A 19,726-nucleotide genomic window follows, 5' to 3' on the forward strand; every position below is an offset into this window, starting at 1 on the left:
ACTGCTTACATAAATATCTTTGTTTTACACATAGGGGGTCCCATGCCTTTCTCATCTAAGGGGCCCTTAAAGGCAGAGGCGTCATGCCCATTCAAACTGAGGGGGCACATGCCCCCTTGGTTTTTTTGAGCCAATGGATTTTGCATCCAACCTCAAAATAAGCGTCCATTAACCTGTTATTTGACTTTTAATCTTAATATGCACAATATTATACATTCTGTGCTGCATCCTTGTCACTTTTCGGAGATTTTCGCCGTTTTGATAGTGTTTTGATTATGTTACATTACTTTTATTCTGGCGGCAGCTGGCGCTGCAGTCAGAGCGCAGACGTCATCAGTGTCTGGGCGCGCTCACGAGCTCTCTGCTGTTGCTGGCTTGCTGCTGCATTTGGCTATCTGAGGAATTAAAACGTGTTAGAAACGCTCACAACATTTCCAAACCCCAGTACGGTAATGTGCAGTTAACCTCCTCTGTGTAGAAAATGTATGGTTTTAAATGTGACCGTCTCAACGTTATATTAGTAGAGATTCATCTTCTTGGCACAACGCCAAAGTTCGCCAGAGTTCACGCGGGCGCGGAATCTCACATGCTCACATGAGGTAAAATTTAATGCAAAAATCCGTTCCTCTAATAATTTTATCTAAACATATTTTTTAAAATCATTATTGAACATTAAAATCAATCACGTGGCTACAGCTTATGTCATTTTCGTTGTTTATATACTTTATGGATTTAAAATTACATAAATTTTATATGATAATGTAGTTGTTGTGCAAAATGCATTAATGACACAATTAAACAAGCCATTAAGACTTAAATAAAACATGCCGTTTCAGATGTAAATATGATGCGAATGTGTCATTATTCCGATTGAATAGTATTTGATATTAAAGTTAGTCATAACTCTTATTTTGGAGGTTTTTGCATGAAAGCAGGAATGTTCAGATTGTTAGAAATGTAAGTGCCATGGAAAAGACTGAAAGCTCTAAAATATTTCGTTTGATGTCTGTGTATGCACAAATTTCTGTGAACTGTGCACACTGTGCCCCCTTAAAAAAAATTGGTGCATGACGCCCCTGCTTAAAGGTAATGCGTTACATATGTAAAACGTAGGCTTGCAGACCATTTAAACAATAAACTGACGCAAAGACATTAATTAGTATCATTCCACAATACAACAACATCTGACCGCTCCTCTTTCTCTACACTTGGAATGGTACTTTCCCATACGTCATGATCAACCTTTTACTTTAACTGCTATAATTTGGTCACCAGTGTTTGTATCAATCTAGAAAATGTAAAAAAGATCAATCCAGTAACTTAGTTTTGGTAAAGCATTCTCTGCAAGCATGTGGAAAAAATAGCTCATTGAAATTTGGCTCCCCTTGTGATGTCAGAATGGGATAGTACCACCCCTTAATCTGCACTATCCAACCACAGCACTGCCATTTAGTGCAGAGATCACGGCCCGGTTCCCCAAAACGTTCTTATCGCTAAGTAGTTCTTAACCTATTCCTTAACCTCTCTCTTAACTCTATGGCACGATTCCCAAAAGGTTCGTACGCTAAGTATATCTTCTGTAAGTCACACTTTCGTACGGTTGGTCTGGACCATTTGTAAGCTCTCTCTTAGCGTTGTTTGAGTGCAAAACGCTATCGTCGCAGTCTTTAGAAATCAGCGCAGCACAGTACAAGTCAAACTATGGTATGCTGACAATGATTTTATGTTATGGACATTTTTAAGACTTATAATAAAATATGTTTGCAATGGATACAGGACTATTTATGCAGTTGACTTTATTTGGTATCAGAACTAATGAATCAAAGACGGCATCGGTGTTTGTTCCTCATTGAAGTCTGTATGTTTATTGCGTTTTCATCACGTTACATTTATAATTTATTTAGAAAGATTAAAGATTTCAATTGGTTATACTAAAAAGCAATAATATCATGTATTCTATTATACAATTTATTAAATATTTCATATTTGACAGTTTTATGTCTTTTAACATATAGCCTGTCTTTTTCTTTTCTTTTTTTCTCTACTGTTTGTTTTAAAACTGTTATGTTTCCAAACATAATAAATATATATTATACATATAATATGATTCATACTGTAAAAATAATTGACTTACAATCAAGAAGATTCAAGATACATTACATAAATGCACACATATACATCTCAGTAGCCATTAAAACTTTCAATGTATATAAAGAATAAACGTATAATGTGATAAAAATGCTATAAAAACACTACACTAAAGGGAAACATAGGGGGAACCGACTTCCACACAACACCGGCCGCGTAACTGTTAGGTCCATGCCAATTTTTTTATTCGTCAACCCTTAAACCTTTTGACATTTTGCCTGACGTGGCTAAATAAAAAAATCACCTTCCAAGACAACTCATTATGGAGCTGCTAGATCTTCTCAGACCATATTCTCTATCTAACTAGGTTGCTTTTTATTGAAAACATTAATGGTAAGCAATACCGCATCAAACAGAAATACTGCAATCAATTCTGATTGTTAAGTACCTTAACAGTCGTATAAAAGTGTATTACATATTTTTTTAAAGTCAAAACCCATGTCAAGAAGCGGCACAAGTGGCACAACGAGATAAGGAGGGTGGATAAATAGCGAGGGATACCCAGTTCGTCTACCCGTATTTCTGACAATTTGATCATTTAATTAATAGTCTATATTTTACGGATAACTTAAACTATGTTAAAATAAATGTGACTGGAATAATTTGAGTAATGTTCCATTTGTATAGAATTTGTATAGTCCCTGAGTGATCGATCGCAAATAATTCAGCACCTTCACTTGGGACAGCGCCATTGTACGTCGAACTTAGAGGCAGCGTGTTAAGAAGCTTCCTAAGAGACACTTCGGGAAACACACTTAGGAACATCAACAACTTTGGTAAGATATATTTTTTTGAGTCTTCTTAGCACGCTAAGAATGAACAATATCGGGAACCGGGCTCAGCTCATTTACACCCAAAAACTGCACATTTTTGCTCACACCTACAAAGTGTCAATTTTAACATGTTATAATAAATTATCTATATGATATTTTGAGCTAAAACTTCATGTACGTACTCTGAGGACACCAAAGATTTATTTGACATCTTAACAAGTCTTGTGTAATGTCCCCTTTAATACATTTTTATAATCTGAAGAACCCTTTAGACAGAAAAGGTTATTTGGCATTGAAAAACATCTTTTTTAAGAGTCTACAATAAAAAATACAAAAACACTAAAAGAGGAATGTAAACCTTATGGCTGCATATGGCTGAGTTGTAAATGAATCAATGAAATATTGAGGTTTGTACAATACATATTACATGGCACCATTAGCAGATTCATTTATTTATAAGTTCTAGTAGAGAGCAGTGGCAGCGAAAGATCATAACCAGACATGTGTACACTAGTGTTAAGAATCAGTCGCAATTTATTTATGACAGTAACAAATGGCTATTTTTTATTTAGATCTGTATCTTTGCTCATGAGGCGGATGTAAACGTTCTGTAGCAATAACCGGTAATTGTGATGTTTTAGTCAGTAATACAGTGGTAATAAGATAAACAAACATGATACTGAATGATAACATGTGATATTCACTCAATTGATAAAAACATAGTACAAAGTATATGTTACAAACTCTTTTGGTTGCTGTTGTTTATGGTGTCACCATCCAGACTAAATAATGCTAAAACCCAAAAACATTTGTTTTTGTATGGCAAAGTATGCTAAATAGTCTAACTTGCTAAGTGTGTAAAATGAAAATAACTGCTAAAGAAAAAAAAATATCTGAATTCACAACAATACTGTTATTGAGAATATAGTTTCGTTTTTTTACATATTTCGTGCATTATTATTATTATACAGTACGCAGTCTTTGTGACAACTAGCCCGGGTCTTCCCCATTGGTACGTTTCTGTACTTTTTGACCCATTTTCTTGTGGAAGTGTATCCAGGTTCATTGGGAAAACCAGACGGGAGATGGAGAGACAGAAGAGGGTTGTTTCTTCGGCTTATACGAGGTGATGAGTTTTTCCAGTGAGAACACAACGTCACATGTCAGGCAGGGCAGCACAGGCGCACAGTCACTGAAATATTCAACACAATACTGGCATATCATGCATCTAATGCCCCTGAAACAAGCCTGGAAGGAAAATTTTAAAGTGCGCAAAACCACATGATTTTAAAACAAATGGCTTCTGCTCCTAAAGCAATGCATTCTGTCTTCAACTGTGAACAAAAAGGGTGTTTTCATGGTGGAAACTAAAATAAAGCTTTTGGTAAAGCATGCTATCTTGGGAAATTTACAATCAATGAAAGTAATGTATATTAAAACATTATATTTGTTTTAATATTATAAATGTATCTTTATTTTAATTATTACCCCAACATTATTTACCCAGCATTGCAAAATCAGAGCAAATTCTGATGGTATTACCAACAAAACAAACATGGTAATATAATGGGACTTTCTGGAACTACATAGCATGCTCTTCCTGTAAAATATCTACTAATGTATGTATATAGATATATATCTATCATGTCCAATGGTTTACATTAACAATACCCCTCCATAAGGTTTCCATACCATAGACACTCAATCATTTCCATGTTCTTAATATCTGAAGTTAATGCAAGTGTTTACTATATACCCTGCTGTGCTAATATCACTCTTGGAATAAAAAACATACACGATACACTATACATTATACATGCACACTATGCATACACATACAATTAGTTTTAGCAATACACTTTCTCTACAGGGATCCCTAAAGGAAGCATTAAGTTGTTTATCAGTGCTAATAATTCCTTTCACATACACAGTAAAAGACGGAGACATCAGTAAGAACACAAACAGTACAGTACTGTGACTATGAAGACATTGGGTCTCAGTCACTAAGCATGCGTATGCACAAATTTGTTTGTAAAATGTGCGTACAGACATTTTAACGTACAAATCATGATTCAACAAAAACTTTCATACAAAAATTTATTTTAATGTATGCAAAAACGTAAGAACAACTTAGACCACAAGTACGCAATAATCATGAACACATGTTTCCTATAAAGAAATGCTGAAAAAAGGCTGATTTATTTGGAAAGTAATTAGGTATTTCACAAATCATATTGCTTATGTATATGATATACATTTTTATAAAACCTACCTGACAGAGCAAAAATGACTTCTCACACTGCAAAAAATGACTTTCTTACTCAGTTTTTTGTCTTGTTTTCAGTAGAAATATCAAAACATTCTTAAATCAAGATGTTTAAAACATTAAATAAAACAATTTGTGCTTAAAACAAGCAAAATTATCTGCCAATGGGGTGAGAACATTTTGCATAAATTAAGTGCTTGTTTTAAGCACAAATTCACTTAAATTGTGTATTTTTTGTCTAAAAACTAGACTTATTTTCTTAGGGAATTTTGCTCATCAAGAAAAAGCATCTTAATTTAAGAATGTTTAGATATTTCTACTGAAAACAAGACAAAAATACTAAGTAAGAAAGTAATTTTGTGTTATTAAGGTGGGACAACATGTTTGTCCAACCAGGAAAGACGGGACGTTAAAAAAAAAACTTCACAAGCTTTCCTTGCTCATTTCAATCCATTCGTGTGAATAACTCTTAAACATCATGCTCTTGAATTTCACTGAAATATTTGAAATAGCAGAGCACTAATTTAGCATCGTGAACCCTTTGCAAATAGCCAATAAAACTACCGAGCAAGGCGCACGCCGTCTCTACTGCACACCGTCTCTACTGCACACCGTCCTCAATATCAGTCTTATTCATGCTTTGGCCAGACGAGCAAACGAGTGAGATCCTTTAAAGTGCTTTCCTGGCAGACCTCAAAGCTCTCCACAATGCACTTAGGAGTCAAATATTTGGATTAAGAGCTCCCATCACTCTCTATCAGTTTAATATATCCAGTGTGGCGTTTACACTCTTACGAGCTGTCTGTCTTTATTTGTGGAGATGCTGGTGCTGTGGCTGGCTCCTTTAAGTTCTTCTGGTTCTGGTCGGGTTGACTGTGCACAAATAAACAAGTGTGTGTTGTTTAGGAAAAGAGAGAGAGGAAATAAAAGGCAGAAAGTGGGAGGAGGGTTCCGGAGAGGCAGTAAACACAGAGAGGTTTGGCTCCAGGGCAGACTTCTGCTCCTCAGGGCTGAGTGAGTGCACGGCGGCCCAAATCTAAGAGCGGTAACCTCTCAGCCCCGCTGTCTGGAGCCTGCAGCTCATTCACATGGCATTTAAAGCAGCACTTTCCATCAGTCCTGTCACTTATTACTGAGGCAATACACATTTAAGATAGGAATGAGAACAACAATTTGTGGTGCTTGCTGGGGCACTATTGTCTATACTTAAGAGTTAGGGATTTTATCACAATTTTTCACTTTTCAAATTGTCTCACACTATTTGTTCTTCGGACATGAACGGCACTCCAAACTGTGAGACTTAATGAAAATTAATCAATTTTACATATTTTTCTAATGGATGATTAAAAAGGGATTAAATAGACCTTTCTCACAGTAACCGGAAATACGTAATCGTCGTGTAAGCGGAGTTCCTGTCAAACGTCAACACACTAGAAAAACATAAACCCGGGCAAGTTTAAAATGGATCAAAGAGTCTACACAACTTCGTTAACGGATTTGCGAAATATTACATTTGCTGATGTGACACGACTAATGGAGGAAAACTTTTTCCATGAAGAATTGTCCATAGATTTCAAGTAGAGAGCGAGTCTAACTGTTACTGAACTGTTAACTAAAACGACACATTATAAGTCTTGCCGGATAGCCTGAATCCACTTCTGTCTAACTTCACCATCAACAGGGAATTGATTGAACAGATACGGCTTTTTACATTGCCTTGACTGCGGAGGAAGTAGATTTCCGCGACGATTGCGTATTTCCGGTCATAAATACGGAAGTTGTGAGAAAGGTCTATTAAAGGACCAACATATACAACGTGATCTCAAGAGAGTATGTGTGTATTTTTATGTAAAGTGTAGCACACTTACATTTACTTATATATATATATAATATTTAGGTGTTGAAAGGACTAATACATTCATTATTTATTTTAATTATTACCAGCTTTACAGATTTGTACCAGGGCTGTAACGATTAATCGTGTGTCCCATTAAAAATGCCTGTCTAAAATCGATTCTGAATCGCAGGGCTCCGATTCTGTGTTTCATGCACAGCTTGTGTGTGTACTACGGCATTTGGTCAGTAGGAAGTTCTTATCAATCTAAAATCATTATGAGTCGGAGTCGTTTATAACGTGCATTTAAAAAAGCAACACTCGTTAAATAAAAATCATTCAAAATATTCTTTATTATCATGAAAAAACCTGAAACAATTTGAAGAACAGTGATATAAATATTCCTGTAGACATTTCCTGGAATAGTGTTCGTAATACTACTTCTTCTGTGGCACAAAGGGATTTTCTGCACGAGAGCGCCCCCTGGCTTTGGGATGTGCCGGGATTTCACCGTAATTCATTAAAATTAATTCATTGAGAAAATGCGCATTTGCACAAGAAATCGTTACAGCCCTAATTTGTACTTATTGCTATTTATAAATATTAAAATCACGGACACTGGCATTTCATTGTCATATTAATGACATGTTTCAGTCGTATTAACTGACTTTAATTCAATCAGTTTACTCATTTACCCTATGAAATGTTCATGACTTTTAGAGAATTATATAATATTAAACAAGACTACAATTTGAACATGATCTCACAAAGTTCCGTGGTATAGTCACGGAATACTTGCTAAATTATCTCTGTCAATGTCACAGATCTCCGCATTTTTCCACGGCCGTACCACCGACTTTCTTTTCCGTGTCATTGTCACGGATTGGTTACTCAACTGCTTTTTCTTATTTTCAAACCATTGTCGCTTCGGTTTAGGGTTAGATTTGGTGTTTTTTAGGATGTCACTTTAAGTATTGGTTTATACTCATTTTTCTGATTTATTTTTTTATATTTTCAGATTTTTAAACCATTGTCGCCTGCCGTTAGGGTTAGAGTTGGGTTTGGATAAGGATGTCATTTGATGTAAATCTAACCCTGAACCGAAGCGACAATGGTAAGAAAATAGGACAAAACCAGTCCATGACAATGACATGGAAAAGAAAGTCCGTGGTACGGCCACGGAAAAATTCGTAGATCCGTGACAATGACTCGGATAAATTAGCAAAATATTCCGTGACTATACCACGGAAAGTGAGATCAGGTTCAATTTGAAACTTTAACATTTTTGTAATCATTTATCCATTTTGTAATATTGAGTTTGTTTCCCATGACACACAAAATGCTTTTTCTCCTATAAAACGATAATTACATCTAAACAGAACATAAATTCACAAAATATGTTACTTTTATTTATCCAGCGATCTTGAACCCAGATCTCATCAGTGACCGTAAACGTCAAATCTCGAATTCGTTATTTGAATTCAAATATTGCATCTTAAGAAGCTTTAAGACATATTGCTTTATGGCAGTGATATCAAACGCTCATTGGCTCTTGCGTGTTATGTCACAGATTTGTGACATTGTCGTCTTTCGGTCGATGTACTTTGAAATTTGAAATGCGCACCTTGAAAGAGAGAAACTGAATTAATAAGCTTAATTCTGGCGGATTAATATCTTTAAAGAGCACCTATTTCATTGTTAAAAACAACGTTATTTTGTGTATTTGGTATAATACAATGTGTTCGCGTGGTTTATGGTTAAAAACACATTATTTTCCACATACCGTACATTTTTGTAGCTCCAGATTTCACTCTCTTCCTGAAACGTACGAATTTGAAAAGCTCTGTGTCCCTGATTGGCCAGCTAATCTGTACATTGAGATTGGCCTGAATACCTCTGACGTCAGCAGGAAATGTGACGCTCCTTACCATGTTTGAAAGATTCGCTCACAATGCAATGCTAACAGGAGTTAACTTACAGGCTGTGAGTCTGAAGCGGGAGAAATAACAACCCATTCTCACTCCCAGGGCGTCAAAAACTGAAGCATGGTCAAATGCCTTCAGCGTCAATATAAGTACGCGAACAGTGCCCCTAGGCGTCACTATTTAGACGAAATGGTAACTCCATTGGTTTCAATTGCTCGCTTTATGCGTCCGTTAAAGACGCTTATGGGAATGAGCATGTTAGGCAACGTCATCTCAATATGGCGAGATTAAATATTAAATCTTTTTTTTAGCCTAATCTTTTCTCTAAAAACGTGAAATATTATACCTGGATTCCCTTTCTAAAGCACATTATTATTATTGATATTAAAGCAATTGTTTTGTGTAAATTCATTACACAGTGTGTCTTGTATATCTTGGTGTGATATTTCTTTATTTGAATAATCGTGTACTGTACATACCTCTGACCTGTTTCTACGAATGAAATATTAAAACACACGTATTAAAACCATAGACTATTAAAAAAAAAAGATTAAAACAGATATTTATATTTGTAGACTGAGATGCCTCATGGTCCTTTTATACACATATATTTAATATATTTGTGTTTTGTAGAAAGAAATCGGCGCTATATTTTTATGTTTGATCCGATGGACATAAATACATTCATTTAATAGGTCCGCGCTATTGGCTGATCAAAACCAACGGAAACTCCTGTAAACAATCATTAGGACAATTTCTACAAATTTTTTATTTAAAAAAATTCTTATACATTTGATAGCTTATTTTTGCGCATAGGAGTATATACCGACATATTTTAATAAATTTAAAAAATATATATTTCCTTATTGAATCTTTTGTGTAACCAATAAAGTTTTCTATTCAAATAGCGTGGCCGGAAGCTGTGACGTTGTTGTTTGTTGCCGTATGCTACAAAACAGTAATTTGATCATTCGGGAATTTAAGGTGGTGTATTATTCAAATGATTGTTTAAGTTACCATTGCTGCTTACTCTTAATTGCTTTGTCGAGAATAAACGCTACATGCCAGTGCCACAACAACAGGTGCTAATAGTAACGTTTAGACCAGTATATGTCGAGTGAGAGAGAGAGGAGGTTTGGGCTAACGTTACTTTATTTGGGGCTATAAGTTACTTATATGTCCATTTATCTTTTACATATATATTAAACACAGTGGCGTATACTGTAAATTACATCGCTGGACAAGATGGACTTTGAGTTTGAGGAAGAGCTGAGGAGTGCTGATGAGCTTCTTGAAAGCTTAAGAGCTCGAGAGGTAAAGTTTAATACTTTAAGTTAACAAGCATTAAAATTGGTACGTGAGTTTTCTTAGGATGGCCACCAGTAATGTCTTTTTATAAGGGATGTTTATAAAAGATGCTTAAACATTTAAGGGGTGGTTTCCAGACAGGGTTTATCCTAGTCCCAGATTACAATGCATGTTTGAGCTGCTTTAATTTAAAAACCTCCTGCATTGACATATCTTAAAGTGCCATTGTTTGTCTTGTTATTTTGTAAGGTTTGTTTGTAAAAGCTACTTAAAATTCTAACTAATAATTAAGACCTAGTCCTGGATTATACCTAATCCCTCTCCAGGAAACTGCCCCTAAATGTAACTATGCCTAGTCCTGGCTTTAGGTAAGCCTTGTCTGTAAAGCCTCATTCAGACCACCAGCGCCCGTGCTGCGTGTCACCCGTCACTTTCAATGAGGCGTTTCTAAATCTGGTTGTCATAAACAAATGAGAACCATCCACTCCAGTAACTGAAGAGAAAAGTGTGAGGTGAACGCCACTGCTTAGCTCCCAAAAATCTCTCATAATTCGCATAAAGTTAAACTTTTCTTGCCTTTTTGCATCACTAGTCAGTCACCAATGGTCACTTTCGGAAGTTTCCATTGAAATGAATGAGATTGCGTCGATCTGGTACTGCTTGTCATTGGTGGTCTGAATGAAGCTTAAGTGTTATTTCTTTAACTTAGCTATTTATTTGTTATGCTTTTAGGAGACACTGGTTCAACCAAATGTGCTGCCTCTGCCTTCAGCCCCAACTGTTGAGTGGAGAGAAAGAGACAGCCAGGGGGACATCATTTACAAATGTCCTAGAGCCAAAAGGGCAACTGTAAAAAGTAAGTATAATGTACTTACTGTGTATGCAGATAAGAATAAAACATAGAATTTTCCGTATTCAGCAACCCAAATTAATTTAGATGCATATTCCATTCGTTAAAATGTATGCAGTACTCATACATTTTTCTTTCAATTTATTCTTAATTGTTAGCCATGCAGTGTTGTGGTATTGAAAAGTAAAACTGTTTCTTAATTTTGTTAATAGGAATAAGAGGTGACCACAACAAAAACTCTGGTAATGTTTCTAAATCTAAATTATGTTGTGCGTTTATATATTGTTTTAGGTCAGGGGTCACCAGTCCTGCTCCTGGAGGGCCGGTGTCTCTGCAGAGTTTAGCTCCAACCCTTATCAAACACACCTGAATCAGCTAATTAAAGTGCTTCAGGTGTGTTTGATTAGGGTTGGAGCTAAACTCTACAGAGACCTCCAGGATTGGTGACCCCTAATTTAGGTACTTTATTAATTAATTGTTTTCTCTCTCACAAATGTTTTAGCTGGTCCACTTGTTACAGAAAATGACTTGAGTGTTGGCCATGCAGAAGTCTCTGAAACAGCTGGTGTACTGAATTAGAATAATATGTTGTGATTACATTTACATAGTTTTTAAAATAAATTATTTACATGTATTTTTTATGAATTTAACTTAGATGCTAATTTTGAAGAGCTGAGGAGACTTTTGGACACTCAGGAAGGTGATGCTGATGATGTTACTCCCATTCAAGATAATGTCCCTCGGTCTGCATCCAATGACTGGACCATTAGATCTGCAATAAGGGAAGAGAGATGGAAAGAAGCTAGAGCTTTTCTTGTGGAGAACATTTTGAGAGGAGAGGATGCAAGTTCCTCAATCTGCCAACATTGCAGGTCTAATGCAGCTGTTGTACGCTGTAGGGACTGCCTTCCTTACCCTTTTCTTTGTGGAGACTGTGACGAGCAAAGGCATGGCAGTTTCTTTGTACTACACAATAGGGATTCCCTGGTCTCAGGCTTTCTACAGCCTTTACCTCCTTCCACAGGATTCATGCAGGCAGCTGTTCAAATTTCTATTAAACAGCTTGGTAAAAATGTCCTATCTATCTATCCATCCATCCATCCATCCATCCATCCATCCATCCATCCATCCATCCATCCATCCATCCATCCATCCATCCATCCATCCATCCATCCATCCATCCATCCATCCATCCATCCATCTATCTATCCATCTATCCATCTATCCATCTATCCATCTATCCATCTATCCATCTATCCATCTATCCATCTATCCATCTATCCATCCATCCATCCATCCATCCATCCATCCATCCATCCATCCATCCATCCATCCATCCATCCATCCATCCATCCATCCATCCATCCATCCATCCATCCATCCATCCATCCATCCATCCATCCATCCATCCATCCATCCATCCATCCATCCATCCATCCATCCATCCATCCATCCATCTATCCATCTATCTACATAATGTGAACTTTTTGGTTGCACAGTTCGACTGCTGCCTGTAGAAATACCAGCCCATATTTGTGGTTGCAGTGACGGAGCAGTCCTTGTTTCTTCAGGAAGGCCCATTACCCTCATTACTATGAATGGAAAGGAAGCTGTTTACATAATTTTGAATTTTTTGCAAATATGTATTGTTTTTTAAACCTTTTAATGTCATACAGTTTATTTTCCTTCTTTAGGTCGATATAACCTTAGCATGCCTCACTTGTCCTGTGCTGTGTGTGAATATTCACGTGAGCCATCCTTGACAGAACTTCAGAGGAGTCTCTACTGGCCCGGCAACATTCCTGCAAGTGTGTTATTTACCACAGATGTGCTCGTCTCATTTCATGAGATGAAAATTGCATCACCAGGGATATCTTTTCAAGCCTTCGTTAAAATGCTTGATGAGAAAACGATATTCTTTGGTCGAGTAAGTATTTTGTTTGCATTTTTGTTTATCATTGTCAAATAAAAAGTTTTTTTCTGATAGAAGGATAAATGTATGTCTATCTAGATTTTATTTAAGATATTTAATGTAACAAAAATTTATGAGTCCCAACTTAAAAAAAATACATATTTTTTGCATATTTCAGAGTGGAAAAATATCAGCCAATGTATTTAGCTGCAGTTTCAATGAATGGGTTGCAGCAAGATATGAAGTGGAAAAGTTGTGCCAGGAGGATTTTTTCACTTGTCCAGCATGCACTCCAGACATGCTTGCCATTTCTGTTGATGGTAATCGCAAACACTATCGTTTTAAAAACACAGCAAGGTACTTTTCTGTTTTTCTTCATTAATTTGACTTTCATGTTGAATGATGTATAAATATAAGCTTTGAATGTTTTCCTCAATAGCACAGACAAAAGGGGATTATTTGGCAATCTTTTCTTACAGAGTGATGTGGAGGTGTCTGACTTTGTGGACTACATTCACAAAAACAATAATCATGCAAGTATTATTACTCATGTTGACAGATTTTACTTTATTTGGTTGCTTACAGCTTTTCTTAAAAAAAAAAACATTTCTCAGTATGTTGTTAAAAAACATAAACATATCCAGTAGAAATTACATCAGAGTTATTGTTGTCTTAATGAATCATTAATGTGAATTTTGTCGTACATTTACTGTGGCAATAAAGTCTTTATTTCTCTTGTTTTAAAAAATATATATGTCTGTGGTGTAGGTTTCAGGGAGAGGATTGTGTGGAGCATCACAATGGTCAGCAGCAAAGGAATCCTCCAAAAAATCAAGCAGCAAATTGGATGAGGAGGGATTGGAAATTGCTGTCTGTCGCCATGGGATACTCCTTATGGCCCTAAATATGTTTCGAGGAGAAATTTTTGCATATCCCCTTTTTCTACAGAAAAAACTTGCTGAAAGGTCTCAAGGGACCATCAAATTCTTCTGTTCGGATGTGGCCTGCAAGTTTTTTCCATACTTACATAGAGTATCTAAGAACTGTCTTGAGCTACAGCCTTTACTGGATATGCGTCCTTTTCTGTCAGTAATGCATGCCAAAGCACACGCTTGGAAATGTGAGGTATATAACCATGTTTCCAAGTATGTAAAATTAAGAAGAAATACACAACCTCTAAGTGCTTTTTGTTGGATTTAAAACACAGGTCAAGTATGGTGGTGCCTATCAAGAAGGAGCTGGGTCAACAATTGGTGAAGAGGTGGAGCAGGTGAATAGTTTTCTATCTAGGCTTGCTATTACCACCAAGTACATGTCAAAATCAGGTATGTTTAATATGGGTATGATTAATATATACTGACTTATTTATACACATACTGATATAATATATATATTTAATGTGTGTGCGCGTATGTGTACATAATTCTTATAATTTGTTACAGGCCGTGGGGACATGATTACAATGCAAGCCATGTCCTGGAATAAGAGAAAGCTTCTTAATTTGGGACAGGCTTTAGTTGCTAGATTTTTAAAGGTATAACTTTCTTCTCAGTTTAATGTTGGCGTAAGGATTTTTTTAGGTTTTACAGATTTCTAATTCATAACTAAATTAAATGCTGGTTTTGTAATATTAGACTTTAATTTTTGTTTCTTATAGACTCAGAAAGCTTTGCAAGAGCAACAACGCATCTTGGAGGCACTGAAGACAGAGCTAGCACTGTATGATGATTGTGTAGTTGAGCAGTGGATTTCAGATGTACAGCAATGGGCAGAAGGTATTATTTTGAATTGCTTTGTTAGTATCATTTTAATCATTGGCAGGTAATGTATATTTTGTGCATTTTCTTGTGTAGAAAGTGACCATTATGGAAGTGGTGATCTGAAAAAGTTACAAGAGGAAATAGAGGGGCTGACGGTGAGCATCAAAAGGCGAACACAACGTCTGTACAGTCAAACAGGTAAACACAATCATTGGTTATTTATGTTATTTTTAAAACTATTACAGTGTTTCCCATTCATTACATAGACTTTTGCTAAAATTTGTTCCATCTCTAACATTGATTTGAGTTTTTCTAAGATGGCAAAGCATGCATCTATCACTCCCAATCACCCAAACCCCTGCGTCACACACCCAGGCACAGTGTTTAATGACTTTCCTTACGAGAAAGTGCATAGCATTAGTGTCATATTGAATAAACCTTAGTTTTTATTCTGTAAATACTTTCCCATGAGTGTGAGGTCTTAGTTTTCCTGGAACAGGTAAGTGAGCAAAAAGCAGAATATTTAGTAAAGCAGCAGTAATGTATTATTTTCCTTTATGTCTGACAACAGAAATTGTGTAAATGAAAACCAACTTTCATGACAACAAAATTGTCTCTTCACATAGCACAATGTGATAACGTCATGAATTTGACTGTTAGGACGTGATGTCATTCAGTGCCATAGCCATTGTCTTACAAAATCCTGTGGGGGGTATTACATTTATTTTTGTAGCTATGAGAGAAAAGAAAGAAACTTGTTTAACTGAATTATAAACTTGAAATCCATTCAGACAGCAACAAGCGGCGCCACTCTTTGCGTCTTCGAAGGAATGAGGAAAAGAAGAAGCTGGCTGCTGCAGTGGAGGAATACAATAGCATAGCGGATTCTTCCCAGCAGCTTGGTCCAGTTGAAGACTTCTTCATAGCTGAGACTGTTGCCTGGCCTTGGCAAATCCCCAGCAATACTGGTATGCTATAACAGCTCTCTATATGTGCCTGTTTTTATGTACACGAAGTAGAACAGCATATGTTACATATTTTGTTAACTTTATACATAATATTTAATGTATTTCAGAATCCGTTCCTTTTCCTACCAAGAGGAAGGTGTTTGATAGAGTGATGGCAATGAGACGCCTTCAGGAAGAGAAAAGTCTTCTTTGTAAGGAGATGCAACAGCACTGGATGGTCCTGACACACAAGACATCCAAGCTTGAAGCATTGATTAATGAAATAAGTTCTAAATGTGAGAGTCTTTTAATATTAATTTAATAATATTTTGACCAATTTGCATGCAAAAAGCACAGTGTTTCAGTTTGTAAGTTGTTATTTTTAATTTCATATTTCACATACAATTCTTTGGTGGTGCTTTAACATGAAGATATTTTGAGGAATGTTTGTAAAACAAACCGATCAGAAGCCCCATTAACATTCATAGTAGGAAAAAGGATACTATTGAAGTCAAATGGTGTTTCTGACCAGTTTGTTTACAAACATTCCTCAAAATATCTTCATGTGTTCATCAGAACAAAGAAATTTAACTGATTTGAAACAACATGAGAGTAAATAATTACAGAATTTTTATTCCTGGGTGAACTATCACTTTAACGGGCACAGTTTTAATACCCATGTATTAATTTAGTATAAATATGCATAATTGATAACATTTGAGATTTCTTTATATTAAACTGAATATTGTTCTTGTTCAGATTTTGAACTTGTTTTAACGCGTCTTGACTGACTTAAAACAATTAGGAAACAGGTTTCACTAGCAGAAGGTTTGCATTTCTTCAAAATGACCTAATACAAGATATCAAATCAAAATTGTGTGTAATAAGTGGAATAATGTACAGCCAGCCGTGTTATCACAAATAAATCTCTTCAGGGTAATACAAGATCGCTTCACAGTCCCTATCAACCTGTCAGGTTTTATTCTGCGTCAACCGGCTGTCTGATCATTACCCCTTACTTAACATTTGCTAACAATTGTGTAGTGTTATACGGTAAAACTGAACAGGAAGCGCTTTTGGACTAGTGTTATTTATGTCTTGTTAAAGGCTCTATAGTGTTTTATCTGTTGTTTATACGTATATTCTTCTGTTTCAGCTGTTTTTTCTACCCTGTCCGACTCTGCATGCAAGGGGCTCCTGTGCATTGTTCGAAAGAAACAACATGAACTGAAACATTTAATGCATTTGGTAAGGGTGGGATATATGAAAATTTTCAGTGAAGATGATATGGTGCCTGAAGAATCTGAGCTTGAACATGATGAGGAAGCACAAGAGGAGCTCTCAGAAAGCAACAGCAGCTCAGATGATGAGTAAAATGTGAGTTTAAAGTGATAGTTCATCCAAAAATCATTTACTCACTCTCATGTTGTAAACCTGTATGAGTTGCTTTATTCTGTTGAACACAAAAGAAGATATTTTGATAAAAGATGGTAAGCACACAGCTGATTGTAACAGTGGACTTCCATAGTAGGAAAAACAAATAATATCTTCATCACAATATTTCCATAATTTGATAAATGATGGATAGCACACAGTTGATGGTACCCATTGAATTCCATCTTATTTGTTTTTCCTACTATGGAAGTCAATAGTTACAATCAGCTGTGTGCTTACCATCATTTATCAAAATATCTTCTTTTGTGTTTATTAGAATAAATGAATTCATGCAAAATTAAGAAAAACAAGAATATGATGACGACAATTTTCATTTTTGGGTGAACTATCCCTTTAAGGCACATTTCACTTTTTTCTTTTTTTTGTGAACAAGACTTTGTTGAAACTTAAATGTAATTTGATTATTTGGTCGCTTCAAGCCCAAGATTAAGTTTCTGACTTTGATTGCTTATGATATTACAGTTTTATTGTGTACTTAGTATAATCAATTAATTTGAGATTATTGAGATGTAACAAAGTAATGTATATAAAGAGAATTTTGTCTGAGCATTTTGTTTCAGCAGAAGTAATGTTTTTAACCTTGTTGGGAACTTCGTTATACACTAAGTATTTGTTTATCCCCTGTATGTGTACATTTGTGCACATTTAAAGCCCGATATGATGATAAGTGTCTAATATTTACATGTATTCTCTTCATATGGTGTTGTAAAGTCTGAAAATAAACAGTGCTTTGTTCTCTTCTTAGTGTCAATGACCAACCTTTCCTTTCCAATGGCATGTGCTTGGCCTATTTATCAGCTTTCTCAGAAAACATTGCCTATCCTTCTAGCTCTAGAATATTTACCAAACGTTAAACATGAGTAACTTAAATGTACACTTAAATAAACATTATGCAAGATATTAAGACAAATTTTGCAATACATTATAACATAAGTAGAAAACCAGGGTGTGTTACAACAGGTAGTACATTGTTTTAATTTTATTATATTTGTATGTTAAATACGGTTTAAAACAATGTAAATTCTATATTGAAAATGATAACTGTAAACACACTAGAAGGGGAAATACATTACAACTATGATGTATTGTCTATTGTGAGGGCCATTCAAAAAAGTGGTCGGGTGATTAAAGTCTTGTTACACGAAGGTCGCCGATATGAATCCCATGACTGGTAGGTTGCGACTGCGGTGCCCTGGAGCAATGGATCCAGATGGTTTCCAGATCGGCTCCCTGCATTGATAACTGCCCACTGCTCTGTGTGTGTGTGTGTGTGTGTGTGTGTGTGTGTGTGTGTGTGTGTGTGCGCCACGTAAGGTTTAGGTTTTTAACATTTGCACTTCTGTCACTTAAATTGTATGAGAACAGTACCCAGACAGCAGGTTGGTTGGAGCCGCCTTTGGCCCGGATTGAGTGCGTATCCCCGGAGTCAACTGCAGTGTGGGTATCTCGCGGAACCCCGCTACACGCCAAACACTCTGCAAAGCACTGAAAGCACACCTCCTGCCCGCGGTCAAGCACGGGGCGCGGTGCTGGTGGTCTGACTTACTGCGGGTATCCCTGCTGGAAAAAACAGCATACCAGCAGATGTTGTGTTTTGGTGATGGTAGTGAACACCAGCACCAAACCAGCACCAGTTAAACCAGCACCAAACCAGCACTAGCACCAGTTTCCCATGCTGGTCATACCAGCAAGACCAGCATATAGTGTTTTGGTGCTGGTATGCTGGTGACCACCAGCTAAACCAGGAGTGGGGAACCCTGGGTCCTGTCCTGCAAAGTTTAGTTCCAACCCTAATCAAACACACCTGAATTTCATTTCCAAGTAATCCTGAAGACTTTAATTTTAGGGTTAGGGTTGAAACTAAATTCTGCAGGACAGTGGCCCTCCAGGACCAGGGTTCCCCACCCCTGAGCTAAACCAACATCAAACCATCACAGACTAGCATAATTCCAATGCTGGTTTGATGCTGTTTTTTTTCAGCAGGGATGAAACACCCCACTATTAATAAAGTGTAGCTTAATGCGTTAATTTGGTTTGATTCATGAATTAATCGCATGTTTAAACACTGACACCCCTACCATATAGTATCGTGTCTCTAATTCTAGTCCAACACTTCCTGGAAGTTTTTGTAGTCACAAGCATTAAGAGCTATAGTATGCTTAATGGGTTCTTAGTCAGGGGTGCTCTGTTTGTAAAGAGTGTCTTTTACTTTGGTTATGATAAAATTTTGAGTTACCCCTAATCATTTCATTGGGCTGTTGTAACATTAATGTTCAAAATACACATATATACCTACTCACAAGATTGTTTTTCACAAATGTTATTCAGATTACTAACCCATACTCCTTGTATGAGCAGCACTCAACAAAGAGGCATCTAAATCAACTAAATTGTCATACTTTTGTAAATTACACAAATAATGTTATACACCAAGAAACTTCTCAGAAAGGGGTTTCAGGTGCCAACTTCATTGCTCCAACAACAAAGCTGAGATGCCCACAAACACACATCTCGATATTTGAATCCCTTCTTTATACACTTCAACCCA

General features: G+C 36.3%; 1 protein-coding gene across 1 annotated transcript; it reads left to right on the forward strand.

Annotated features, from left to right (window-relative positions):
* The first annotated feature begins 9,862 nt into the window (after positions 1–9,862).
* On the forward strand, positions 9,863–17,901 carry LOC135774175 (uncharacterized). The gene is made up of 18 exons (XM_065284094.2): positions 9,863–9,930; positions 10,159–10,260; positions 10,987–11,110; positions 11,317–11,346; positions 11,607–11,669; positions 11,760–12,170; positions 12,604–12,704; positions 12,798–13,031; positions 13,195–13,373; positions 13,456–13,549; positions 13,785–14,141; positions 14,224–14,341; positions 14,459–14,550; positions 14,674–14,791; positions 14,870–14,974; positions 15,568–15,744; positions 15,852–16,019; positions 16,880–17,901. Exons 2-18 carry the CDS (start codon positions 10,192–10,194, stop codon positions 17,095–17,097), a joined length of 2,658 nt encoding a protein of 885 aa, XP_065140166.1. The 5' UTR covers positions 9,863–9,930; positions 10,159–10,191; the 3' UTR covers positions 17,098–17,901.
* Positions 17,902–19,726: the final 1,825 nt, after the last annotated feature.

Source organism: Paramisgurnus dabryanus, chromosome 5 (assembly GCF_030506205.2).
Source record: "Paramisgurnus dabryanus chromosome 5, PD_genome_1.1, whole genome shotgun sequence".
Lineage (NCBI taxonomy): Eukaryota > Metazoa > Chordata > Actinopteri > Cypriniformes > Cobitidae > Paramisgurnus > Paramisgurnus dabryanus.